The sequence below is a fragment of the Pteropus vampyrus genome, unplaced genomic scaffold (assembly GCF_000151845.1).
Source record: "Pteropus vampyrus isolate Shadow unplaced genomic scaffold, Pvam_2.0 Scaffold50, whole genome shotgun sequence".
Classification (NCBI taxonomy): Eukaryota; Metazoa; Chordata; class Mammalia; order Chiroptera; family Pteropodidae; genus Pteropus; species Pteropus vampyrus.
Genome location: NW_011888831.1, coordinates 7,073,017 through 7,100,338, shown reverse-complemented (window position 1 = coordinate 7,100,338; position 27,322 = coordinate 7,073,017). Strand labels below are relative to the sequence as shown.

General features: G+C 42.8%; 2 protein-coding genes across 7 annotated transcripts; both read right to left on the bottom strand.

The window, feature by feature from the left end:
• Positions 1-748: 748 nt before the first annotated feature.
• On the bottom strand, positions 749-4,780 carry ALDOC (aldolase, fructose-bisphosphate C). Of its 4 annotated transcripts, none has more exons than XM_023530579.1 (10): positions 4,498-4,780; positions 4,146-4,238; positions 3,016-3,137; positions 2,718-2,929; positions 2,553-2,607; positions 2,298-2,458; positions 2,101-2,184; positions 1,702-1,876; positions 1,376-1,575; positions 749-1,250 (listed from the first exon to the last, which is right to left on the bottom strand). In XM_023530579.1, exons 3-10 carry the CDS (start codon positions 3,125-3,127, stop codon positions 1,155-1,157), a joined length of 1,095 nt encoding a protein of 364 aa, XP_023386347.1. In that variant the 5' UTR covers positions 3,128-3,137; positions 4,146-4,238; positions 4,498-4,780; the 3' UTR covers positions 749-1,154. The 4 variants fall into 4 exon arrangements, with proteins under 4 accessions (XP_023386347.1, XP_023386346.1, XP_011358274.1 ...); XM_023530578.1 differs by having other exon boundaries at positions 4,146-4,226; XM_011359972.2 differs by having other exon boundaries at positions 4,146-4,780.
• Positions 4,781-4,924: 144 nt separating this feature from the next.
• SPAG5 (sperm associated antigen 5) lies at positions 4,925-27,217 on the bottom strand. 3 transcript variants are annotated; one of them, XM_011359971.2, is made up of 24 exons: positions 27,058-27,217; positions 26,731-26,856; positions 16,747-17,840; positions 16,457-16,640; positions 13,024-13,098; positions 12,684-12,776; positions 12,463-12,597; positions 12,130-12,249; positions 11,913-12,005; positions 11,700-11,813; positions 11,241-11,334; positions 10,937-11,084; positions 10,755-10,857; positions 10,431-10,564; positions 10,064-10,202; positions 7,328-7,439; positions 7,077-7,163; positions 6,694-6,814; positions 6,479-6,590; positions 6,015-6,095; positions 5,701-5,856; positions 5,546-5,620; positions 5,335-5,415; positions 4,925-5,121 (listed from the first exon to the last, which is right to left on the bottom strand). In XM_011359971.2, the coding sequence occupies exons 1-24, from the start codon at positions 27,178-27,180 to the stop codon at positions 5,050-5,052; spliced, it is 3,672 nt and encodes a 1,223-aa protein (XP_011358273.1). In that variant the 5' UTR covers positions 27,181-27,217; the 3' UTR covers positions 4,925-5,049. The 3 variants fall into 3 exon arrangements, with proteins under 3 accessions (XP_011358273.1, XP_011358271.1, XP_011358272.1); XM_011359969.2 differs by lacking the exon at positions 26,731-26,856 and adding an exon at positions 23,838-23,963 and having other exon boundaries at positions 6,694-6,829; positions 27,058-27,202; XM_011359970.2 differs by lacking the exon at positions 26,731-26,856 and adding an exon at positions 23,838-23,963 and having other exon boundaries at positions 27,058-27,202.
• Positions 27,218-27,322: the final 105 nt, after the last annotated feature.

Here is a 27,322-nt window from a genome sequence, read left to right as displayed (position 1 = left end):
GGAGGATTGGTTGTGCCCTTTACACAGAGCTTGGCCTCCCCAGTTCACGCACAACACATTCAGCAGGTTCTCTCATCTTTTTATCTGATCAGACAGACCAGATGCTCACCCTACCCATACGCCCCTCTAGCCAAGTGGTCAAAGTTCATCACGAGACCTCACCAGGTCTGCCCTTCCCCAGACTCTCATATCGGCCCCCTCTGTGCCCCCATCTGCCCCACATGGGAGTGGGCAATAGCCCTTGGCAACCTCTTAGATACTCTGCTCAGTCTGGCAGTCCCAAGCCTTGGAGTTCTTCCTGGTTGGGCAGGAGCTCAGGTGCTCCTCTTGCAGTGGCTCCCCCTAGCAGAATGTGTCAAGCCCTGGCAAGGCTCAACACAGCTGAGAAGTGAGAGACTCCCATCCCCTTCTACCCCAGTTTTGGGCCTTGCACAGAAGCTGCCTTCAGGATTGCTCAGGTCTTGCATCACTTCATCCTGCTGCAGCTGCAGCCTAGTGCCTCTTATGTAGCAGTTCCTGAGAGACTTGCAGCCCTCCATACTGCCATGCTCCAGCCTTGGACATAACAGGCAGGGCCTGATCTAGAAATGGTTACTGGGCATGCTCCTCCCCCATAGACTTGAAGCCCAATGAAACTCAAAACCCATCCTCTCTTCACCTCCAAGTCAGAGGGCCCAGAGACAGAGTCATCAGAGATCAGAAATTAGGAGAGGGAAAATTGATGTATAAAATAGACAGACACAGTAGCGTGTTTTGCTACCATTTATTTGCTATTTGCTATGTACCTAAGGCATAAGTCAGGTGTCTTGTGTTCTACCCTCTAATCCTAAGAGAGAGAGCAGACAAGGAAAGCCCAAGAAGCAGCTACCCCATCATGGAGAAATTGTGGGAGCTGGCAGAGGCAGTGGAGACCTAGGCATCCTGCTCTGACTTCTAGCAAGTTCTCCAGCCCTCAGCCATGAGGGGCTTTCTATCCTCCTATCCAAAGGTCCCAGGTGCAACAATGGGAGAGGGGAGAGGAGGACAAAAAAGGAAGGTGACTCAGTGCTGGATGGACGCTTCTTTGCTCTGCATGGCTATTCGGCCCTGGCCATAACTACAAGCAAAATTGGGTGCAGGTGGCGGGGCCAAGGGCTCTGGTACGGAGTGGGTACTCAGTAGGCATGGTTGGCAACGTAGAGGGACTGTGCTGCCGCCCCACCATCTTCTCCACTGCCTTCATACTTGCCCTGGGCTGCAAGCCCATTCACCTGCAAAAGTAGAGGAGGGGAGGGTGTAAGCAGGCTGAGCCAGCCCACAGGCGCCAAAGGCTGTAGCCTCTGACCCCTGCCTAGCTGCACACCACCACCTCCAACCACCATCCCTAGCTCCCAACCTCAGCCCGCTTGATGAACTCCTCAGTGGCAGCCTCAGCATTGTCCCGCTGCCCTCGCCAGGCATTGAGTGCAGAGGCCTGCAGGGCACGCCCATAGGAGAAGGTGAGGGCCCAGGGTCGGGGAAGTGGGCAACGGTTGATAGCATTAAGGTTGAGTGATGCCTCTTCTTCACTCTGACCCCCAGACAAGAAGGTCACTCCTAGGGAAGACAAAAAAAGACAAACTGATTAGTCACTTTCTATTTTTCCAGGGTAAGGGATCCCTGAAGACCACAAGAACATGAGGATGAGTCTTGAGGATAGGAGGTTAGAAAGCAGGGTGGTACCTGGGACAGCTGGGGGCACAGTGCGACGCAGGGCAGTGACAGTTGCCATGGCAACCTCTTCTGGACTATACTTAATGGGACAGGCATGGCCAGGAGTCACCATGTTGGGCTTGAGCAGAGTCCCCTCCAGGTACACATGATGGTCACTCAGGGCCTTGTACACAGCAGCCAGGACCTGGGGATCAGAGAAGGTTTACTAAGGTTTGGGGTCCTTGCCACTTATGCTCCCTGTCTAAGGTGGGTGGGCATGACTGTGAAGGTCAGTATAGGCTCAGACTCACAGGTCTGTTCTAGGATCAAGTAAAAGAGTGCTTGCGGAAAATGCCCGCATCTGTCCATGGCGAACAAGTTCCCGTCAGGCTATCCTTGTGGTATGTGTCTGCCCGAGTGTGGACTCACCTTCTCTGTAACATACTGGCAACGTTTGAGGTCATGGTCTCCATCAGGCAGGATTTCAGGTTCCACAATAGGTACAATGCCATTCTGCAAGTAAGAGCAAAGTAGCTTGGGAGGGGCAGTAGGCAGGATGAGAGAAATTCTTCTCCCCACCAGGCACAGGGCACCCATCTGCCCCCCTCACACACATAGCCACATACCTGCTGGCAGATGCTGGCATAGCGGGCCAGCACATTGGCATTCTCCAGAATGGCAAGTGCTGAGGGCGTGCGCTCGCTGATTTTCAACACACAGCGCCACTTGGCGAAGTCAGCGCCATCCTTCTTATACTGGGCACAGCGTTCTGAGAGCCCATCCAGCCCTGCAGGCATAGTGCCAGTCGCATCACTCTGCCCCTCTTTGCCAACATCAACCACCCTCCAACCCTGTGATCCTAAAGCCTATCCATCCTGTACCTTGAGTGGTGGTTTCTCCATCAGTCCCGGCTAGAGGCACTACACCCTTGTCAACCTGTAGGGGAAACACAGGCAGAGGGCTGAACCCAGGCAGGATTCTCCCTTCCACCCCTCACACACACACAGCTATTTCCATGCTCAGCAACCCGGGGCCAGTGGCTGCACCTTGATGCCAACGACAATGCCTTTATCCTGGATGGTACGGACAAAGGGAACACCATTATCATCTTTCTGATAGAGTGTCTCATGGAAGAAGATGACACCTCCAATACACTTCTTCACACGGTCATCAGCAGTGAACAGGACCTGACGGTACAAACGGCGGTTCTCCTCTGTGTTCTCCACCCCAATTTGGCTCAGCCGTTTGGCCATGCTGCCTGAAAGGAAACAAAGAGGGGTGACAAGGTCATCCCCAGGGCTTCCTAGCCACCTCTACCCTACCCAGCCACAGGCCTCTACATACCTACAGACTCATCTGCAGCCAGAATGCCTTTGCCTGGGGCCACAATCCGGAGGGCAATGTCAGACAACTCCTTTTTCTGCTCAGCAGAAAGGGCTGAGTATGAATGGGGCATAGTGACAGCTCTGTGGAAGAGACAAGATATAAAAGCTAGACCCTACTCACTACATCCTCTGCTTCCTCTCCTGGCCATATGGGCCAAATAACCTCCCTACCCCCAACAAGCATGGGGCTGGGAACAGGGCAGCAGTCCTTGGCATAGGTCCTGGCCATTAGGCTTAGGGCCCCAGTTCCCACATCTCCTTTTGTCCCTGCTGGGCATCCTTCCCAGCCCCATAGAAAGATGCAGGGTGGGGGTGGGGAGGTGAACAGCCCCGAAGCTACAGGTCTTCTAAAACTACTGCCCGAACGAAGATGCCAATCCATCTTCCACTGAATTCAGGTAGACATAACCCCTGACCTTTCCAACTTCCCTTTTCTCATCCTCAGCAGGGCCCCTAGGTAAAGTGTATTTACTTCCAAGGCTTCAGAATGAAGCAAAAGTACCCATCACCCTTCTTCCTTCAGCTTCTGCAGGAAAATATTGGGAGGAGGGGGCAGCTTGGGAGTAGAAGTGGCACAAATAACTGTCACAGGCGTCTATAACTCTGCAGTCAGGATATGGGAGCAGAGGATCAGGTTTGAAAGGAATGAACAGAGAGGCTGAGGAGATGCAGGAGGAGAAAGGAGGTGACTTGTAGGGAGGTGATAGTGAGACAGGCAACTAGGCAGGGGGAAGGACCTAAACCAGGGGGACAGAGAGGGGAAATGGAGAGGGAACTTAGCCTAGGAGAGAGAGCAGGCAGAGATTAAGGTGGTCTTGGTGGAAGAGATTGACTCCAAGAAAAAAACCCAGTCAGCAGAGGAAGATTTGGGATTGGAGAAGCTGAGGTCCAGGTATGAGCTGAGAAAAAGGGGTGTTATGGGAGAGGATGAACCATGGGGTTTTGAGTGGACAGAAAAGAGAGCGGATGTAAGGAGACGGCTGAGATGGCACATCCAAGGGCTCCTGGGAGTAGGGCAAGAATGGCAGGGGGAGTCAAGGAGAGAAAATGGAGATGCTGAGCAGCTCCCGCCTCGCCCACGGTCCTCACCTGTGCGCAGTGAGTTAGCAGCGGCAGCACAGGAACAGCTTGGGTTCAGGTCTGTAACAGCTGCGGCTTCAGTCCTGGCTCCTGTAAATGAGGCTGAGGATGCCGCAGAGCTACGTGACTCCCCCCAGTGGGCGGGGCCAGAAGTCCCCGCCCCACTGGCCACGCCCCTCTGCAGGACTGGTGTTCTAACAAGGCCACGCCAAAAGAGGCGGGACAACATGGTGGAGTGACTACCCTGTCAGGACCTCGGAGTCTGCTGTGGACTGCTCCCTCCCACCTCGTGGAGCAATGCCACCAGGGCCCCAGAGGCAGGAAATGGCCTTGCCCTCATTTCTGGTACAATTGCTTTTACCATGTGCTGGTTACTGTGCTTGATGTTGGAGATTAAGCCTGGTCTGGTGAAGGAGAGTCACCTTAACAGTCACAACAGGTGGGGTAGGCAGGACAGAGGTATCAACAAAGTGTAGGAGTCCAGGGTCAGGAAGGAACTGAGTTTCTCTGTCCTCACCCCCTTATTCACCAGTGCCTACCCAGGAGGGGGATGGAGAAAGTTAAGAGAATGAAGCCTTGTCTGTTCCCCAGGCCATGAGCCAGGGAACAAGCAGTCCAGTGCCCAGCATATATGAGGAAGCAAGAAAAGGGAGGAGGGGCAGCCAACTTTGGCCCTGGATGCAATGGAAGGGGTAGTAGAGGGTGCCCAGGCAGAAGGACCAAGCTCTCCCCTGATCTTATCCATCCCTCTCTCACCCAAGAAACAAGATTCAGTGAGTCTGAAGAAATACATTAAATATACTTTATTTAAATAGCATTTAACCTAGCCGGCTCTATGCCAATTGGGCCTGGTATTGGGGTAAGGGAGTATTGCAGATAAAAAGAGATGAAACAGATTCCAGCTTTTAGTTTCTTAGCTCAGAAATTCCAGCAATCCTTGAAGCTCCTTGCAACCCCTCACGACCTCTGGGATGGACAACAGAGTCTGGAAGAGAGGCAGAAAAGGCAGCTCAGGGTCACAACCCCAGGAAGCACCACTGAGTTATAGGGCAGAAAATGGAAGCCACAGAGAAACCTGTAATAGTGAGTTAGAACAGACCACACACGCACAGGCCGAGAACCAGAGCTATGCTCATCAGTACCTCCTGGGGCCAGGCCTTATATCAGGTGCCTTAGTTGTATCCACTCCCTCCTTTACCTCATAAATGTGCTGAACGATGTCGTCTAGTTTCTTTAACTCCTTGTCAGAACGCCGAAGATTCTCCTCCAGGATATTTCTCTAGAAAGCAAATAGGTTGCATAAGTCTTATGCTTAAAAGAACGGCATAGCATCTGGAACAAGGAAAATATGGCAGAGCACTTGCTAGTGGCACGGAGAAATGGCCCCAGAATGGAATGGGCATTCTTACATGGCTCTGGAACTTGACTGTGAGTTTTGCCTTCTCATTTTTCATTTCCAGGAACATCACCCTCAGTTTGTCCACCTATAAATATATCTAGATCAGTAGGAGCGCAGTCTAGGATTCCCGCCAGCTGCTTACCTCCTCTATTAATTCTGAGTCACCTCCTGGGAGAGCCACACTTTTTCCTGGATCCAGTTAGTAACCATGGGCTGAGAGTTGGGGTCCAGCTGACCTGCCAGGGTCTCTTGGAGCACCTTAGTCTCTGTCTCCGCACGCCGAAGTGAGCGGGTAAGCTGGGTCACCTCCTCTCTAAGACTCTGGGGATGAGAATGGAGAAGTATCCAGTAGCCCTCAAAGGTCCTCTCCATCCTTCTATCTCATGTGGTAAACAAGGCCGGGAGATCCAATTCTCATATTTGGGATTCTAGCTACCAGGACACAAAAGGCAGAAGGCCAGGCATCATGATGAACATACTATGAGCTCGCCACTCTTGTCTATCTGTTCTAGAATCTTCTCATTCTGTTGCTGTATCACTTCCTGGAGCTCCTTTTCATTCTGTGAGGGAAAAGGAGGTAAGAAGGCACAGAGAGCTGGCTTCTTTGCAGCCCTTGCCAGGAAATGGGATTTAGTGCCTGACCCATGCTCAGCCCAGGTGCTACCTATTGATAACACTCCATTTCCTCTAGGGCTACATCAGGCAAGGCACATTTCAGTGTTAAGAGTTCTGCTAGAGTTCCCGACTTCTCAATTGGCCTGGGAGATGGGTCAGCCCATAGCTGATTCCTAAACATGTGAAATGTCTGACCCTAGGAAGGGTGAAACTAGGGCAGTAGTTGGAAAATCCCCACCACCCAGATTCCTGGAGAGACAGTGGCTCCCAGTGGGCCAGTATAGCTGCCCCAGTTTTTCACTGTCCCACTTCTAGGCCCCTCCTTCACCTTGTAGCGCAAGCACAAGGCCTGGTTCAGCTTCTCTATGTCTGCTTCCTTTGCCTTCAGGGCTTCCTGATGCTGTTCTTCCTGGGCCTGCAGCCTAGCCTGCAGATCACAACTAGGAGAAAGAAGAATTCAGCATTATTCCTGTCCTCTCAGGGACTGGCTGGGCCCTTGATATAAGGGGCTGACCTCTCTCACCAGAACTGTACTCCACTCACATCTTTTGTTGCATACTCCTGACGGCTTCTTCTTTAGACCCTTGCAACAAGGAACACAGGCTCTGAAGCTCCAGAGTGATAGTACTCATTTCTGCCAGGCTCTTCTCCATATCTGGGATCTCTGAAAGAGAAAGTCCTAGATAGAGATAGAGCCCTTTAGATCTGGAAGGAAGGAGTTGTGTAGCCATCATTTCCACAACTCTTATCCATGTTCCCCGCCCATAGGATTTGAATGTCTGGAACATTACAGGTCCCAAAAGGCAGAAATATAATGAGCCCAAGTAGAATTTAGGTTTTTAGAGCAAAGCACATCTCACTGCTTTAGTCTTTATCCTCACTACCTGATCTAGAAATGAGGCGGGATCCCTGGAGCCCATTCTAACCTGTAGGCTGAAGGGAAGCCATTGATGCTACTCGGGTGAAAGCACTCTTGTCACTTCCAAGCAAGGACATGGGAGGTGATTCTGGCTCTGAAACAAAAACCAATTATGGTAGAGGACCCCTTTGGTGACCCAGTCAGGGGTCTGCCATAATGGAAACCATGGAGAGAGAGGTGTGTGGGTGAGTATCTTTAACAGCTGAAGATATCAAGAGGGTCACAATTTTCCCACTCCTATATTCCAGGGCCTTTAACCTTTGTCTGCCACTGCTGTCGAGATGCTTCCCAAGAAGGTGCTATCCGTGGATAGAGGGTGTTCCTGGGCAGGAGCACAGGCTGTGCTTTTCAGGAGGGTCTCTGGTTCAGCCTAAGGGCAAATGAATAAAAAACATCAGCTGCTTTTCAGAATTAGTGATTTCCCTGAACACCCAGGTACTTACCAGCCATGTCCTCTGGAATGCTGTTCTATCTCTTACCTTTCTTCTCTATCTTCAACTTCTCCATTAGCTCCCTTCCCTGAACTTAATGCTCTCTCAACAATTAAAAACAAAAAAACAAACAAAAAAAACTTCTTACCTTAAATTCCCTTTAGTTACCTTTTCTTTCCCTTCCATTAAAAAAGGAGAAAAAAGAAAGAAAGAAAGAAAAACCTACACTTCTTGCCTAAAATTCTCACCATCCATTGACTCCATAGCCCACTATCCTCAGACTTCTGTCCCACCAGTTCACCAAAATTCTTGTTATTTGGTTCACCAATACCATCCTTACTTTCAAATGCAATGAACACTTTTCACCTCTTAACTTTATCTAACCTATTTGATAATCAACGTCCATGTTCTTTAGAAACTTCCTTTTCTTAGCTTCTGGGACATGATTCTCTCTCCTTCATAAGCAGGCCTCATACCTTTCTGGCTATTTCTACTCTCTAAGCAGAGGTCCTTCCTTAACTGTGGGGCTACTTCTGGTTAATCCTTGGCTCTTTTTACACTCCCCAGGTGGCCTTGCCTGGGAAGCTCCACAAAAATTCTATTTCCACATGGATGACCCTTCAATCTGTCTCTCTCATCTGGATTTTTCCCTATCTCCAGACCCAGAGGCTCAACTGCCTGTGAAGTATCTACCAGAATGCACCATAGTTCACCTGAAATTTAGGAGGTATAAAGCTGAACTCACCATTTTCCCTGTCCCACCCCACCAAAAATCTGTTTCTCTTATATTTATCATCCCAGAGAAGGGGGCAGCAAGTTACAGCCTGTGGTTCAAATCTGGCCTGCCACCTATTTTTGTAAATAAAGTTTTATTAGAATACAGCCACACCCATTCATTTACATACTGTCTATGGCTGCTCTTGAGCTACAAAGGCAAAGGCGAATAGTTGAAACAGAGACCACATAGCTCACAAAGCTGAAAATATTGATTTTATTTCACATTATAGCAAAAGTTTGCCAACTCCAGTTCTAGAAAGTGTCACCATCTTTGAAGCAATCTAGAAATCATTATTCACTCTCCCACCTTACTCCTACACCAAATTGGTCACCAGGTTCTCTTCTACTTCCTAAATATGTATTGGATTTATCCAATTCATCCCCTCCTCTCTACCCTATCTACAATTGTCATTAGTTCAAGGCTTCAAAATCTGGCCTCCTGCCTACTTCTCCAGCTTTGTCTCCTTGTCATCCTTGCCCCATATAGCCCCTCCACTCCAATCATAAAGTGCTACTTCTCAGTCCCCAAGCTTGCCACATTCCATATAAGCAGGGCCTTGCCTTGTTCACCTGTAGTCCCATCACCTACCCCAGGTCTTGTTACAAGGCTGACGTTACAAGAAAGTACACATAGTGCCTTTATGGCTTTCGTATACTGTTCCCTCTGCTTGGTGGGCCTTCCTATATACCCACCCCCGACAAACTTCTAAGCCTAAGACTGCCCAAGGATTACCTGCTTTGAGAAGAGAGCCTAATGCTCAGAGATAGAACTGATGCTCCTTTCTCTGTGCTCCCACAGTGATCATACATTCAGATCTCTATCATGATCACATGTCAGGATGACAAGTTTACATCTGTATATCTTCCCTGTAAGACTGTGGATTCTTTCACATTTCCTGTGCTCAGTACACACTGGGGAAGAGGGTCAGATCATAAGCACTTCCAGACTTCAGCATCTTGGTTGTACCTTTAACTATTGAATAAGCTAATTGACTCTGTATTCTGAAAAATATCGACCATTTAGTGTGCACTGTAGAGAAGTCGAAGAAGTAAGACTAAATTTCTTTAAACACAGTCTAGTTGAAGAGACCAGACATCCAAAGAAAAGCAATACAAGCACAAAAGGAGAGTAAGTTCATGAGGAATATAGTAGGAGATTAATAAGTCCATGTGATCTGGGAACATTTCAGAGAGAAGGTGAACTAGGGAGTATTTTAATAGGAAAAGAAAAGGTATTTCGAGTTTGAAGACAGAAGAGGTGGATATGGTAACAGCCCGAGTCTGGGTTTAAATGTAGATGGGACACAAGTGTAGTGTATAGACAGTCTAGCTGGAGTAAAGTGTTCATAATAGGGAGGTAGGAAATAGATGAAGAAAAGTTTCAGTGATAGGCCAAAGAGGTTATTCCGTAGGCAACTGAAAGTCACTGAAGGTCACAGAGATAGAACAAAAGTAGTGTCTTAGGAAAACCATTCTATACAATAAAGATACAATTGGAAAATAGAGGAAAACTTCTTCAACTTGATAAAGAATATCTACAAAAAACACCCTACAGCTAACATCATACTTAACGGAGAGAAACTCAAAGCTCTCTCTCCAAGATCAGGTACAAGGCAAGGCTGTCCCCTCTCACCACTCTTTTTCAACATTGTAGCGAAAGTTCTAACTAGTGCAGTAAGGCAACAAAAGGAAATAAGAGGTATACAGATTGAGAAGGAAAAAAAATAAAACCATCTTAGTTCAAAGATATGATTGAAAGGGAGGAGAAGGAACCCCGAGATCCCACCTTCTCCTTTAGTTTTGTCTGTAGAAAGAGGGTCAGGCTCTGTAGTTGCTTAGTCAGCCCTCTGAGCTCTTGGGAATACTGGCGTGTCTTCTCCAGGTCTTTCTTCTGGTTCTCTGCTATGGTGCTAGCCAGTTGAGCCCTGAAATAAGGAAGGAACAGATAAGACAGCAAAGATCAGGTGACCTTCTCTGAACACCTCTCCCCAGTCACCTCTCCCGAATCTCTACACAGAACTGCATTTAAAGAGGGAAACAAAAGGCTCTTGGACTCTGTCACAATACCCTCCTTGGAGACTTTAGCTTCTAGAAGTGTTCCTGGGAAAGCTTAGCACTTATAGAGGGGAAGCACAGAAAGGTAGAGATCTTACTTCAGGTTCTCTACGGTGTCCCTGAGGTCCTCACACTGCAAGCTGCGCTCCCGGAGCACTTCCAGTGTGGTTTTCAACTGACACTCAACCTGGCCCAGCTCCAGGTGAGCAACCTGATTCTCTTGGTCTGCAAACTGGAGAGACAGGAGAAGGAAGAAAGGGAAGGAGCAAGAAAGGGAGGGGGAAAAGATGAACCTAAGTGGGAAATAGTAAAGCCCTGGGAACAGAGGCTTTTACTAGTCCATAGTCTGAAACCTCTCCTGAATACCATCAGGTAGAAGTTTCACTCCTGCCAGCTTCCCAGATTCAAGCCACATTTCTTACCTCCAGTGTCTCCTTCAGGTCCTGCACCTCCTTGGCCAGGACAGCATGTTGTTGCTGCAGCTTTGCCTGCATGTGTTTTAGTGCCATCTCTTCCTTTTGCCATCTGCCAGACACCTTATATTAGATCCCACTGGTCCTATATCCTGGGCACCTACTGCCACAATAACTTGATAGGAACTCACTGAGTAGCCTGCTCTTCATTGCTCTGGGTAAGCTGGCAGAGCAACTCATCCTTCGTGGCCAGGTCCTGGGTACAGTGAGCATGCTGACTCTGTAGCTCTTCTAGCTGACTCTGCATGCTGGCAAGAATCTGCAGTTGAGCCTGGAGATCTAGACCAAAAGTATCCTAATGATACCATGTGATCACCAAGCCAGAACCTCCCCACACTTCTGCTCTAAAAGTGCTCTAGAGCACTTGCTTGCTCTACTGCCACACCCCAAGTCTTAGCAGGGCACAACTGCTTGAGTGCATGCATGCACACACACCTGCTGCTAGGCGACTGTTTTCCAACTCCAATTGTCCTATTTGGCCTTTGCAGTCCTCTAACTGGGTAGAGACTCGTTCCAGCTCCCTGGAAACCTAGAAAGAAATAATAGTTTTTCTCCCACAGTTTTTCCTGAATCAAGAATCCCAGGACTTAGTCCAGCTCCTCTATCTGGACAGAATAGTGAACCTCTTTGCTCCTGGGCAGCAACACTGCAGCCAATAAGGCTGATCCTCAGGAAAAAGTAGAAACAGAAAAAGGTGAAGGTGCTGAAGGGCAAAGGAGACAACTGGGCCTAAGGCCACCTTACAGTTAAGAGACCTGACTGGTCTCTAAACCCACAGGGTAGAAAGATGACAGGTCCCAGAGTAAGAGGCTAGTGATACCACTCATTAGAAAGACCTTCTACAGAGAGGACGGAGGAAACCAGGCCTCAGCAGTCTCCACTCCTAATTTGTACCTGCTGTTTTTCCTCAATTGCAGTATCACGTTCCTGCAGGGTCTGCTGTCTCTTGGCTGTGAGTTTCTCTGTGAGTTGTCGAGACCGGCTCAGCAAAGCCGTCCATGTTATATACTACCAGGGGAAGCAAGCAGGTCAGTTGAGCACTCTTGGGGCAAGGCTCCTAATAGGGCTGGCTGTGAGTGAAGTAGCATGATGGCCCCAAATACTCACATCCAGTTGCATGGAAATCCAATCCTGTTGCAAGACTGAAATAAGACTCACTGTCTGCTGAGCCAATTCTTCTTTCTCAGTATGAAGGCCTACCTGTACGAGAAGGAGCAACTGTGGAGGGGCCCCCCTTCCCTCTGGATGAAGCAAAGTGGGGGTATATGACCATCTTCCCAGTGTATCAGCATGGATCTCAGGAAAGGAAATGCCCTAAAATTACCAGTTGCGTCTGGGTCTCCTTCAAGAGGCCTCTGAATTCCCCCATGCATGCCAGGTCCTGTTTCAGCTGGCTGATGCGCTGGCTGGCATGTGCACAGAAAGCCTCTAGCACTGTCTCTGCCTGTTTAGGGAAGGAATTGTGAGGACACGGTAGGCAGAGGAGGGAAAAAGCACAAAAAGCCAAAACTGTCTACCACACACATAGTTTAGTTTGTTATTCACCAGGGCAGGCAGTTCTAAGGCCACCAATCTGTGTCTCAAGTGAATTTGTTTTCCTGTAGGAACCCTGAGGAAGAGACCTCCCAAATCCAGGAATAAAAGCCTGACACCTTACCGCATCCTTGCCTCTGAGGGCCATTTCCTCTCTGTGTTTTGCCTCTTCCCTTTCTGCTTTAAGGCTCTGGAGCCTTGCCTTCAATTTCTTCAACACATCAAAACAGCAGGAGATCAAGGTTTCTGCACGCCGAGACTACAAAGTAAGAATCAGATAGTTTCTTTATTTTTTCAGCTTTCAGTCCCACCAGAGGCCTCCACTGTCATCTTCATGCTGCTTACCTCCTGACTCACAGTAGTTTTATCTTCCTCTAGGTGCAACAGAGATAAGTGAAGCAAGGATATCAGCTCTTTAGAGACCAGCGCCCATGATTGCTATAGAAGGAAAGATGGTTAGGCTAGGTAAATAAAGTCACGAAGCAGGAAATAAGCAGGGATACTAGGGAAAAAAGCCACTGACCCCAGTTTCAAGCTCCAATAAAAAAGAGATGTTCTTAACAAAGGTTTGGAGACCTCCCTTCGCTATCACAGCTGAGTACCACCATCTGCTAACCATCTAGGATTCTCTATTCTTGATCTTCACAGGAGACCCAGACATGGTATAAGGTCAATCAACACTTACCAGGACATTTCTGGCCTGCAGCAGGGCCTGTCCAACCTCTTGGCTCTCCAGAAGATGCTGAGATTTCTTACTTATCTAGCCAGAGAAACAGAGTTGTTCCTTTTGCATAGGCGGCACACACTACCGGCACCTCATTCCCCCTCCCACCCACTGAGATACAGGAGCCTTTCCTATTAAAAACAGGAGCAAGGCCAACATCCGTAGGTCAGGAGAGGAAAGGGGGCAGGGGATTAAAAAAATTAAAAAATTAAAAAATAAAAAAAAAACAGGAGCAAGGCTCACAGCTCAATGAAGCCAAGTCAGAAAAAAAATCCAGAGGTAGATAAAAATTTCCTTTTAAAAATACTTTTTTTAAATTATAAGGATATGTGCTTATTGTAAAATTTTAGAAATACAGAAATGAATGAAATAGAAAAAGAAATTACTGATTTCACTACCTAGAACAGTGATTCTTAACCAACAGTATAGCACCTGCCCCAAGACATTTCAATATACTTCCACACCACAGATTTCCTTACTAGAGGGATTTGCCATATTCAGTAAATTCTAAGATGATTATCTTTTTACATTTTAACACCACTGAATTGGGACGCATCTTAATATTGACAGTATCTTAGATTTGATGAAAGACAGTAATGCCTAAGAAAAATCACAATTTAGGTTATAATATATACATAAATGTGAGGTCCTGTTTTTGTTACTTAATTTTATTATACTAATGTTATTTAGCCCTGAATTCATATTTACTCTCCTCATTGGAAGAGCTTGAAACTGGGACATCTGCTAATAGAGGGACCTATTAAAGTGAAATAACACACATATTTAACTGCTGATATTTTACCTCACCTCTAAGCCTCTTAGAGGTTATCTGAATTCTGATTTCCTTTCTTTAAAAACCTTGAACTTATGTTAAACTTATTTTCCCATGTTATTAAAATCTTTATAAACATACTTTTAAATGACTGCAGAATATCCCATCTTATGGACATACTATTATTTTATTTTTTCATTTTTTTTTAAAGTTACCATGTTTATGCATAACTCCCCCGCCCCCCTTAGAATATATCCCTAGAAGTGGAGTTACTGGGTCAAAAGTTTGAACTGCTTTAAGGGTCTTACTTAAACTGCCTTAAAAAAGGTTGAACTAACTTATATCTTATTGACAATAAGAAAATGCTTACCAGCATGATCTATTTTATTCTTTGCTATTTTGTCAGAAGAACATAACATCTCATTGTTTCAATTGGCATTGCTCTGATTACCAGTAACATTCTCAAATATTTATTAGTCATTTTTATTTTCTTATTCTCCTACCATTCATTATCTTGGGGCAGACAAAAATCTTAGTGTGCTATATAGATACATATGATCTCAAAGGCAGCAGAGCTATGGAAAGATTTTAAAGTTCTGGGAGAAAAGTGGGGAGCCTTCTTGACTGCTGAAAGGCAGCCCTCATCTGGGAAAAAAACAACCGCGGGAGCAGCACTGCTGAGTCACGATGATACAGCAGCCTGGATTTGAGGAGGCAGATCTCTTGGAGTTCATCACTCCCTTCCCCAGCAAAACAGTCATCATTCCCTACTGCATCGTGCAGTAAAGCACGGAGCACCCCATGAGCCCTGGACAAGGCACACACATTGTTCAGAGCTGGGCAGTCAGGCAGGTGATGAGATTAGTGTGAAGGAGGCATCCAAGCGGCAAGGGCATGGCACTGTGATGGGGAATGGCTGAAGGTGCTGTCATTTCCCCTCTTTGGTTCTGCTTCAGTGGCCTCCAAGGGATTTGGCAAGCTTCAAGGAAAGAGGTACAAGACCGACTCAGGGCTGGAGAATGAGGTCAAGGACAAGAGGAAAGGATACAAAAATAAGAAAACACAGGAGAGAAATTGAGAAGCTAGAGGAATGATGAGACTATGGTTTCCAGGATTTGGGCAAAAGGTAAAATCATTATTTGAGGATATTGTCAACCCAAAGGAGGTCTTTGGGCATTTAGAGAACATCTTTTCTCAGCAGCAGCCACCTATTAACCTCAACAGCCGCAATACTGAGGCTCTCAATTCCTTCCCCAAACACCATTCCCTTCCTTTCTCAGCCTTTGTTATCACAGCTGGAGTCCTCTAGGACATTGGTCTTTAAACTGTTTTCCTCTCATATCTGCTACAATAATTTTGAAAGACTGAGTATCCTTAAGTTTAAATTGTTACAATGACTGTAATTCCCACCATTTTATAAATATTGACAGTTTAAAATAAAACTGTTAAACCACTCAACTATATCCAATGGCATAAATACTACATACACCATAATGATTTAATATCTATTTTATATCTTTAAAAAACACATGAACGAGCTCTTCTTTAACGGTCAGAAATTTTATATCATCTCTCTTTCCCCTTGAACTTATATTTTTACTCGTCTCAGAATTTTATCATAATGTAATATATTCTTCTACTTTAAAGTGTGTTATTAATCAATATATCTGCCACAACAAAAGTTCATCTAAATTTAAATTTCTTTTAAATTTCTCTGACCATAAGCTTTTAAGTGAAACGAACTTTCTTTTGGATGGAGAAATATTTTCATCAGTTGTATACTAATCATTGTAATAATATTATAATTTTAATAAAACCACAAAAATACCTAGTAAAATTTCATTGATAATCATTTATTAATGAAATTGATGGAGGAGCTCCCCTTCCCTTATTAGTTCATGTATCTGTGGATTACTATAATTCTTACAAAAAGACATGGTTCAGCAAAAATTCTATGCCTATTTTCCATCTTTCTAGATTTAAGCACCGAGAAATCTTTACATAAATGGGAATAAGTGGGAATGGAAGAAGAGAAGGGCATGTTACCACCCAATTCCAGGATCTCCTTTGAGATATATGCCAAAAGTCTCGTAGTGAACTTTCATCAAAAATGTTTAATGATCCACTAACATAATTAAAGTCTTCCTTCAATTTTGTTGAAAGCATGCAAAAATTATGTGTAATATGATCAATGCAGTCATTCACTTTCTCAGCATGCACACAAATATTTTCTATTGTTATTTGATTGCCATCCCTTGACAATGTAAGATTCAGGATATGTAGTAAATATGTTCTTCTTTAGTAAAGTGAGTAAGGGCGATTGAGAATGGGGAAGTAGGAAAGAATAAAAATTAGTAGAGTACATTTGGAAAATGAAGATCTAGAAACTGATTCCTTTGAAGTTTCCTTGATTGCATTCCCTTGGAAAGTGTGGACGTACCCCAGGGGTATAGTGAGTACTCACAGCGTTAAGGGATTTTCCAGATCCACAGCTTTTACAACATATTCTAAGGATGAATCTGTGGTTAAGGAGTCTCCTTTGCCCTCTGGCAGTTTATCAATTTAAATTCTGAGGAAGAGGGCCCACTGGGATCCTCTATACTTTGGGAGTAATCTTCTTACCCCACTGGGAGAGGTGTCAGTTGTGTCAGTCTGTGTGCTACTGTCCTGAACTTCTGGGTGAGGAATAGTCAGCTGGCTCTTCCAGTTCTGCAGCTGGTGGGAGAGAACCTCCAGAATGACAAGAGAGTTCATCAGGTTATCTTCCAGGTCGTGTCGAGATAAGGCAGTCAGATCTGGAGGATGGCTGCATCAGGAAGAGAACATGAGGAAATAAAAGACAAGGAAAGGGATGGAAGTGACAGGTCCAGTTTAATGGAGCCCAGGAGACACAAGGATATAGGAACACTTACCCCCATAGGAGATGCTCCCTCTCAGAAGTATTGTCCTTGGTGCCTACTAGGCCTGTCTGTGATGTGTTTGTACTCTTTTCCTGTGGCACTGGAGGGGTAAACCAAGTCCCTACTGAGCAAGTAGAGAAAGGGGTAGTGCCAGTTGCAGCATCCCGAAGCACAGAGGGAAAGGATAAGCTCTGGCGGAGATTTTCTAGCATGACTGAGGTATTTACACCTTTTTCCAGCCAGGCCAGTGGGGACATCCAAGGCCCTGTATCAGAGTTCAGAATCCTACCAGCATCTTCTACTGCTGGGCATGGAGCTGCCTGGGATTCCATTTCTCCTGGATTTGGGATCAGGCATGAGGATGGAATATCTTCCATATTTAAGACACGTGCTTGATCTCCCAATTCAGCCTCCTCAGTGAGTGTGGGAAAGTTCATTTCTCCTTCCTCTATAGCTCTGTGCTCCACAGTTTCCTCCCCTGGGTCCACATGACTGACAAGGAAATCTGCTGCTAAGGCAGTTGGAGGGCAAAGACAGAGCATGGAGGAAGGCAAAATGGCATTAGTTTCAGAAGCAACTAAGTCCTCAGGCACAGCCTCAGAACTACTGTCCCTCAAGTTTTCCCTGGAACAGTGTAGTTGTTGCTCAGAACAGGAATTTGATGGATACTCTAAGAGATGGGATGGAGGGTTCCGAAATGTAGGTTTCTCAGGCATAGCGGGAACAACTCTTGAAAAGCTGTCTTCCATGCACGGTGTCTCCCCCTTTCTCAGCAGATCTCCTGGCCTCAAAGGCTTATCTAGAGAGAAACTGTTTATTTCTGCCATAGTATCTAAATGGGCTTTAAGTGTAATGTCTTGCTGCTGTCCTCCTGGGGAGGAGGGTACAAGGATCATAGTTTTAATCACATTGTTGTCCAGTGGGTCTACTGCTTCCTCAGACGTTTTGGGAGTAGAGTTGGTTTGAGGAATCAGATTTAGGGGCTGCTCATCTGATTCATGTTGACAAGCTTCTAACCACTTTGACGGATGGCTGCACTGTTCTGATGGAGAGTCTGTCATCTTAGGATTTTCAAAACCCAGTAGAGATGAGTTGTTGGTACATTCCTGCCAAAGGAAACAAAAGTAATTGACTAAGGTAGTCAGTTCTGGTTCCTAACATACAATTATGGGTGTAGGATACTGTCCAAACTCAGAAAAAGAAAGAGTTCTCATTACTTCTGCATAGGCAAGAACTTGGTGAAGCCTTGTTGCTCGCTACAAAGACCCAACAGCAGGGAAAGAAATGCTGGGAAGCCATTTTGGGTTCTTCCAAGTGAACCAGCCTACAGTATAAACAAGGTTGAGATAATTTATCTAAATCAGAGGATAGTAGCTTGAAAGTAACCGCACTTCTTTCCAATGCTAACTCCAACCCACTTTTAGGTAGGAGGGGTCCCTAAGGTCAAGCTCTGTCAAAATCTAGAGTTGGTACAAGATTTATTGGGAACCAGAGTTAGAGAGCACTTGGCCTACAGAGATCCATGGACCCTAGAGAGAAAAGGCAACATCAACCTGTGCCAGTGCCCTAGTCTCCCTGACTCCAAGAGCTGAGGGTATCCTAAATACATGGGTTGAATCCATTCAACCCCTTAGACTTAAAGAGCTCTAGTCTTTGCAGCAGAAGAGAATGAAGAGTGGCAAGACTTCTTCCTGTTGCCCTAATAAGAGACTCACAACGTCCCTACTGCTGTTTCACAGAGACAAAGACCACTGCACTTTCTACCGCATATAGGGTTGATGGTTCTGAAACTCAATAAACAAGAAAAGGAAAATATGAATGTACTTAAGTGGATCTAGTAGCCAGAGAAAGAACAAACCCTAAGATAGTCAGAAAAGGTAGACCCTAACAAAATACAGATGATGGAAAAAACACGATAATTTGAACCAAAAAATATGATTACATAAAAGGATTCAAATACAACACACACACATACACATACGCACACACAGAGACTTTCTGGAAATAATAAATATTATTTTTAAACAAAAAATTAGAGTAAAATGAATTGAAAGTAAGATGGTCAGAGATGAGACTAGAATTACTGGCTCAGACAATCAAATGAAAGAAATATCATAAAGCAAAGATAAAAATACAAAGAAATGCAAATCTGAAGAAAAAGCTAAAAGAATTGGAAGATAAATGCAATAAACCTAACATGTAACTAAAACAAGTTCCAGGAGAAAAGAGAACACATACAGGTGAGATACTGATTAACAAATATTAAAAGAAAATTTCTCTAAGGTAAAGAAAGACCTGAGTTTGCATATTGAAATGGCTCACCAAGTCCCAAGCAGGATTAACAAGAAAAAATACAAGAAAAGATAAAATTTCTGAACTACAAGGAAGACTAAACTATTTTAAAAGCTTTAGGTAGAAAGACCAATTATTAAAAAAAAAGAATCAGACTTACATGATATTTCTCATTTACAGTAGTGGATGGAACTTTATAACACACGATCAAGCACTAAAAAAGAGCTTCTGATATTCTGGCAATGTCCTATTTACTGACCTGAATATTGGTTACAATGATGTGTACTTTATACAAATTCATTAAGCTGCATGTTATGTACTTTCAAGTATTTTATATCAATTTTTAGAAGTTTTTCTTTCAAAATGCTAAAGGAAAAGTAGAAAATAAAGGGGATAGCAAAGAGACAACAGACAAAAGAAAACAGAGAGCAGAGGCAGCAATATTAATATCAGACAAGGTAGAATGTAACTTTATAGCATTATTATAATAAAAGACATAATTGAAGATATATACTATAAAAAAACAATTATCAGTCTACACTAAATAATTCAAAAGCTAAATATATAATCCAAAAACTTTTAGATGAAAAGTGTACCTTAAAGTCTTTGCAGTGTTTATCAACTCCTATTTATTCCTTTAAAAAAATCTCTTTAGGACAAAATATTTGCAAATCATAAAACTGATAAAGTTTTATGAATATATAAAGAACTCCTACAACTCAACAACAACAAAATAACCCAACTTAAAAATAGGCAAACTACTTGAATAGATATTTCTCCAAAGAAAATATACAAATGACCAATAAGCACATGAAAAGATGCTCAACATCATAATCTTTAAGGAAATGCAAATAGAAAATATAATGAGACAACTTCTCACACCCATTAGGATGGCCACTATTAAAAAAAAATAGTCGCCTTTTTGAGCCATGCTTCTCTTGCTCAGGCCCGCTTCCACATCTGGAAGTGTACTTTCCCTTCTAATAAAACTTTTCTTTTCTACTGTTAAAAAAAAAAAAAAAAATAGAAAATAACAAGTGTTGGTGGGGATATGGAGAAATTGGAACCCTTGTACACTGTTGCTAGGCATGTAATATGGTGCAACTGCTATGAAAAACAGTATGGCAGTTCTTCGAAATATAAAAAATAGAATTACCGTATGATCAAGCAATTCCACTTTTGAGTATATACCCAAAAGAACTGAAAGTAGGCTCCAGAATAGATATTCGTACGCCTATGTGCATTGTGGCATTAGTCACAATAGCCATAAGGTGGAAGCAACCTAAGTAAGTGTCCATTGACAGATGAATGGATAAACACAATGTGGTATATATACATACAATAGAATATTATTCAGCCTTAAAAAGGAAGGAAATTCTGACACATGCTACAACATGAATGAATTTTGAAGACATTATGCTAAGTGAAGTAAGCCAGTCACAAAATAATAAATATCATATGATTCCTTTCATATGAGTTTCCTAGAGTAGTCAAATTCATAGAGACAAAAAGTAGAAAGGTAGTTGCCAGGAGCTTGGGGAGGGAAGAAATAGAAAGTCGTTTAATGAGTATAGTTTCAGATTTATAAGATAGAAAGAGTTCTGGAGAATGGCTGCACAACAATGTGAATAAAGTTAACGCTATTGAACAGTGCATTTAAAAATGGTTAAGATAGTAGATTTTATGTTATGTCTATCTTACCACAATTTTTTTAAAAATCACTTTAAAACACCTCTGTCAAAACTCAACAGATCTGGCAGACTAAAAAACATGCAAGGACAGAGTAATTAACTATCTGTTGATGGAAATAAATAGAATGTGATATCCTTTGAACAGTAAATACGCTTTTATCATATGTTCATGGAACACTTAGAAAAATTGATCCTATACTTGGCTATAAAGAAAATAAATTACAGTCTGATCATAATACAAGAAAATAAATTTAAAAGGTGACAGAAAAAAGTTTTTAAGCACTTGGAAATTAAGAACCACTCTTAAATAATCCCTGAATTAAAGATAAAAATCAAAAGAAAATTATAAACTAGCTAGAAAGCATGACAAAGGATGACTATAATAGACAAAGAACACTTATAAAATGACATTTATAAAAAGAGTAACAATTCAATAGAAAAATGAGCCAATAATATAAATAAACACTTCACAAAAGAGCAAATCCAAATAACCAACACACATATAAAAGATACACTCACTGGGAGTCAGGAAAATGCAAATTAAAGTAACAATAAGATTCCACATCATACTGGCTGAAATTTTAAAGATCTCTAACAACTACCGGAGGAGGTGATGTGCAGAAATGGATATCCTTATATAATGCTGGAGAAATAGCTATTTTAGATAGCAATCTGGCAAAATTTATTACAATTAAAAACATCTTCCCTTCAACCCAACAATCCTACTCCTGAAACTGTATCTTGTCGAAATAAAAGTATCAGTACCTAATACAAAGATATTTATAAGTTAGCATTGTTTGTAGAAGCAAAAATAAAAAACACACAAATGACCATTTATGAATAAATTATGATTCATGTGTACCATAGCATCTTATGGATTAGTTCTACACCACCTAGTAAGGGTCATGATTTTCCCATTTTTGTGCTTTTTGTTGACATGGAGGGATTTGTACCACATTGTTAAATGAGAAAAGCAACATGCAGAGAAATGTATACAGTCGATCCTCATTATTTGTGGATTCAGTATTTGTGAATTTGCCTACTCACTAAAATTTATTTGTAACCCCAAAATCAATACTTGCAGCACTTTTGGTCATCTGTGGATATGCAGAGTAGCAAAAATATGAATCACCTGAAACACGCACCGCCAGCTGAAGCTGAACAAGGTGACATTTTTTTGCTTTCTTTTTTAGTTGTCATACTGTAAACAATCATCCTTTTTGTGATCTGTTTAGTGCCATTGTTGTTGCATTTTTTTGCTTTTTGTTGGTGATCTCCCTATTTTAAATGGCCCCCAAACATAGTGCTGAAGTGCTGGCTAGTGTTCCAAAGTGCAAGAAAGCTGTGATGTGCCTTATGTGCATTAGATAAGCTTCATTAAGGCATAAGTGCTGTTGACTATGAGTTCCATGTTAGTGAATCAACAATATATATTAAATAAAGTGTTTTAAAACAGAAATATGTATAAAATAAGGTTATGTATTGATTGGCTAATGAAAAATGTTTGATCAGAAGCTTGCAGGACCATAATCCTGTATTTCCCCAAGGAGCAGTAGTCCAGTATTTGCTAATTAAGTATTCACAGAGACTTTATAGGACATAACTACTACAAATAATGAGAATTGACTGTATATTGGGATCGAGCAATGAAATAATTTTGTATGTTTGCATATTATTAAGAACACAGAGAAAAAAATGGAAAGGTACACATCAGGATATTAAAATGAATTGGGAAGAGCAGGGCTTGTGTGAGTGAGATTAATTCCAGAGGAAGGGCAAATTAGAGAGTGAAGCTAAAAAAAGTGAAGCTAAGGAAAGAGAGAGAGAGAGGGAAAGGAAAGGGGAAAAATTGCCTTGATAAAATATGGATGTGTGCATATATAAACACATACAAATAGATAGTCACACATAAAGAGATGCAAGGAAGAATTTTTAAATATGATAGTTATTGAAGATAACAATCATATTTTCTTTCTTATTATTTATATATTTTTCAAATATTTCAAACAATAAACATCTTTTATATAAATAACCAAAATTGTAAAAAGCAAAAAAACTCTTTTCTAACTATATCAGGAGGTAGCAAGCCCTCTAGTTAAGGGGGTAGAGAGTCTTAAATTCCCACTATGATTTTTAAATGGCTATGGTTAAATTCTATAAGCTCTGTGAAAATCAGTTCCCACTTAGTACTTATTTCTTTCCTACCTAAGCTGTACTGTCTAATATGGTAACCACTATCCACACGTCATCATTTAAATTAAAATTAAATACAACTAAAAACTTAGTTCCTCAGTCATGTTAGCCACCTTTCAAGTGCTCAACAGCCACCTAACTAATAGCTACCAAATCGCACTGCACAGATAATCAGACATTTCCATCATCCCAGAAAATTCTATTGGACAGTAGGTGTTAGATTTCTTTTAAAGAAAATCTGCTACCTTCATACATTGTTACTCAGGCTATCATCTGTTTTTACATATTCTCCTTTCCTCCTCTAACCTACTTTATTTATATCCTATCTCCTTCCAAAAATAATTCAGACTGCATGAAAATGAACAGGTAGACAGATCCATAGGTCAATTGTTCAGGTTAATGAAATACAAAATCATGATCAAAAAAGAAAAAAGAAGCAAATCTTCCTATTTCAAGGAGTAACAGTAGCTATACCTGATGATGAGATTTGACCCTGAGCTTTCTAGAAACCAGAGCAAGAGGGAAAATATGGTAAACTACATGGTTCTCATTATTAGAAAGAGAAAATAATAGAATGGATAGATATTGCCTCAATTCTAGCAGCTGTCTGACCTTTGCGTAAGTGAGCCCATGGTAGAGAGAGACTACTAACCAAAGTGATAGTATTTCTCTGTAGTTTGGTAAAGATTGAATGGGGGAAAGAGGTGATAAAAATCTAACAGTAAAATAGAGACCTAGGTTCTCAGTGGATTTCCTTTAACCACGCTAGGGCACCTCTCTGATGGCCTGAATAGCTGTAAACGGATGTCACTGAGGTAGAAGACTTCATTAACATTATTAATTACGTTCCAGCTCTGGCCCTCTGTTCCTCTGAGCTCTCGGCTTTGGCAAAGAGCCCAGTCGAGAAGCTGGTCAGGCAAATCTCACCTGCAGCTCCAGTTTGCACAGTGATGGGGTCAGCGAGTAGCCCATCGGGGGCCCTTTTCCAGAGCTGGTGAGGGCATCGGGGTGCAAGTTAAGTTCTCGGAGAGGAGTTCTCATAGCTGGTTTTCCCTGAGAATGAAAGAAAACAGTGTGAGGAAGCCTGGACTCTACCAGCCCCCACCCTTTTCCTCCCGCCTTAAGAAGCTCAAAGGGCAATAAGAGGCACCTACCCCAGTAGCGCCGATGCGTCAGGGCCAGCAAAACACCCCACACGCCCATATAAAAGATACACTCACTGGGAGTCAGGAAAATGCAAATTAAAGTAACAATAAGATTCCACATCATACTGGCTGAAATTTTAAAGATCTCTAACAACTACCGGAGGAGGTGATGTGCAGAAATGGATATCCTTATATAATGCTGGAGAAATAGCTATTTTAGATAGCAATCTGGCAAAATTTATTACAATTAAAAACATCTTCCCTTCAACCCAACAATCCTACTCCTGAAACTGTATCTTGTCGAAATAAAAGTATCAGTACCTAATACAAAGATATTTATAAATTAGCATTGTTTGTAGAAGCAAAAAAATAAAAACACAAATGACCATTTATGAATAAATTATGATTCATGTGTACCATAGCATCTTATGGATTAGTTCTACACCACCTAGTAAGGGTCAAGATTTTCCCATTTTTGTGCTTTTTGTTGACATGGAGGGATTTGTACCACATTGTTAAATGAGAAAAGCAACATGCAGAGAAATGTATACAGTCGATCCTCATTATTTGTGGATTCAGTATTTGTGAATTTGCCTACTCACTAAAATTTATTTGTAACCCCAAAATCAATACTTGCAGCACTTTTGGTCATCTGTGGATATGCAGAGTAGCAAAAATATGAATCACCTGAAACACGCACCGCCAGCTGAAGCTGAACAAGGTGACATTTTTTTGCTTTCTTTTTTAGTTGTCATACTGTAAACAATCATCCTTTTTGTGATCTGTTTAGTGCCATTGTTGTTGCATTTTTTTGCTTTTTGTTGGTGATCTCCCTATTTTAAATGGCCCCCAAACATAGTGCTGAAGTGCTGGCTAGTGTTCCAAAGTGCAAGAAAGCTGTGATGTGCCTTATGTGCATTAGATAAGCTTCATTAAGGCATAAGTGCTGTTGACTATGAGTTCCATGTTAGTGAATCAACAATATATATTAAATAAAGTGTTTTAAAACAGAAATATGTATAAAATAAGGTTATGTATTGATTGGCTAATGAAAAATGTTTGATCAGAAGCTTGCAGGACCATAATCCTGTATTTCCCCAAGGAGCAGTAGTCCAGTATTTGCTAATTAAGTATTCACAGAGACTTTATAGGACATAACTACTACAAATAATGAGAATTGACTGTATATTGGGATCGAGCAATGAAATAATTTTGTATGTTTGCATATTATTAAGAACACAGAGAAAAAAATGGAAAGGTACACATCAGGATATTAAAATGAATTGGGAAGAGCAGGGCTTGTGTGAGTGAGATTAATTCCAGAGGAAGGGCAAATTAGAGAGTGAAGCTAAAAAAAGTGAAGCTAAGGAAAGAGAGAGAGAGAGGGAAAGGAAAGGGGAAAAATTGCCTTGATAAAATATGGATGTGTGCATATATAAACACATACAAATAGATAGTCACACATAAAGAGATGCAAGGAAGAATTTTTAAATATGATAGTTATTGAAGATAACAATCATATTTTCTTTCTTATTATTTATATATTTTTCAAATATTTCAAACAATAAACATCTTTTATATAAATAACCAAAATTGTAAAAAGCAAAAAAACTCTTTTCTAACTATATCAGGAGGTAGCAAGCCCTCTAGTTAAGGGGGTAGAGAGTCTTAAATTCCCACTATGATTTTTAAATGGCTATGGTTAAATTCTATAAGCTCTGTGAAAATCAGTTCCCACTTAGTACTTATTTCTTTCCTACCTAAGCTGTACTGTCTAATATGGTAACCACTATCCACACGTCATCATTTAAATTAAAATTAAATACAACTAAAAACTTAGTTCCTCAGTCATGTTAGCCACCTTTCAAGTGCTCAACAGCCACCTAACTAATAGCTACCAAATCGCACTGCACAGATAATCAGACATTTCCATCATCCCAGAAAATTCTATTGGACAGTAGGTGTTAGATTTCTTTTAAAGAAAATCTGCTACCTTCATACATTGTTACTCAGGCTATCATCTGTTTTTACATATTCTCCTTTCCTCCTCTAACCTACTTTATTTATATCCTATCTCCTTCCAAAAATAATTCAGACTGCATGAAAATGAACAGGTAGACAGATCCATAGGTCAATTGTTCAGGTTAATGAAATACAAAATCATGATCAAAAAAGAAAAAAGAAGCAAATCTTCCTATTTCAAGGAGTAACAGTAGCTATACCTGATGATGAGATTTGACCCTGAGCTTTCTAGAAACCAGAGCAAGAGGGAAAATATGGTAAACTACATGGTTCTCATTATTAGAAAGAGAAAATAATAGAATGGATAGATATTGCCTCAATTCTAGCAGCTGTCTGACCTTTGCGTAAGTGAGCCCATGGTAGAGAGAGACTACTAACCAAAGTGATAGTATTTCTCTGTAGTTTGGTAAAGATTGAATGGGGGAAAGAGGTGATAAAAATCTAACAGTAAAATAGAGACCTAGGTTCTCAGTGGATTTCCTTTAACCACGCTAGGGCACCTCTCTGATGGCCTGAATAGCTGTAAACGGATGTCACTGAGGTAGAAGACTTCATTAACATTATTAATTACGTTCCAGCTCTGGCCCTCTGTTCCTCTGAGCTCTCGGCTTTGGCAAAGAGCCCAGTCGAGAAGCTGGTCAGGCAAATCTCACCTGCAGCTCCAGTTTGCACAGTGATGGGGTCAGCGAGTGGCCCATCGGGGGCCCTTTTCCAGAGCTGGTGAGGGCTCCGGGGTGCAAGTTAAGTTCTCGGAGAGGAGTTCTCATAGCTGGTTTTCCCTGAGAATGAAAGAAAACAGTGTGAGGAAGCCTGGACTCTACCAGCCCCCACCCTTTTCCTCCCGCCTTAAGAAGCTCAAAGGGCAATAAGAGGCACCTACCCCAGTAGCGCCGATGCGTCAGGGCCAGCAAAACACCCCACACGCCCACCGCCCCCAGGCTCGATCCAGCTGTCTCTTTCCCTGAAGCTCTCCCACTCACCGGCTGGGGCGAAAGCGACAGGCTAAGGTTCACTTTTTTCACCCGCCACATCTTCAACATAGAACGTACGACGACCACCTGGCAGACCCAAAAGCTGACTACTTGTTCACCCGCCGTCTTCATTTAAAACTGCTTCGCGTTTCCCGATTGGCTGCGGAGCCTCAGTGCGTCAGGCTGGCGCATCCACTCCAGGGTCGAGACCAGAGGACGGTGGGCGGGGGCCATCGCAGGCCCCGCCCCCGCCCGACAGAGTTGCGCGAGTTCT

Bases quoted from the DNA above. Each gene is read 5' to 3' on its own strand.
- ALDOC (XM_011359972.2), bottom strand. From the start codon at position 3,127: ATGCCCCATTCATACTCAGCCCTTTCTGCTGAGCAGAAAAAGGAGTTG. The intron at 1,576-1,701 runs GTACCACCCTGC...TGTCTTCCCTAG, and splicing joins TGTGCCCCCAGCTGTCCCAG to GAGTGACCTTCTTGTCTGGG. The intron at 1,251-1,375 runs GTTGGGAGCTAG...CTACTTTTGCAG, and splicing joins AGTTCATCAAGCGGGCTGAG to GTGAATGGGCTTGCAGCCCA.
- SPAG5 (XM_011359969.2), bottom strand. From the start codon at position 27,180: ATGAAGACGGCGGGTGAACAAGTAGTCAGCTTTTGGGTCTGCCAGGTG. The intron at 12,777-13,023 runs GTAAGTGTTGAT...TTCCTTCTATAG, and splicing joins TGCAGGCCAGAAATGTCCTG to CAATCATGGGCGCTGGTCTC. The intron at 11,814-11,912 runs GTGAGTATTTGG...TTCCCCTGGTAG, and splicing joins GGATTTCCATGCAACTGGAT to TATATAACATGGACGGCTTT.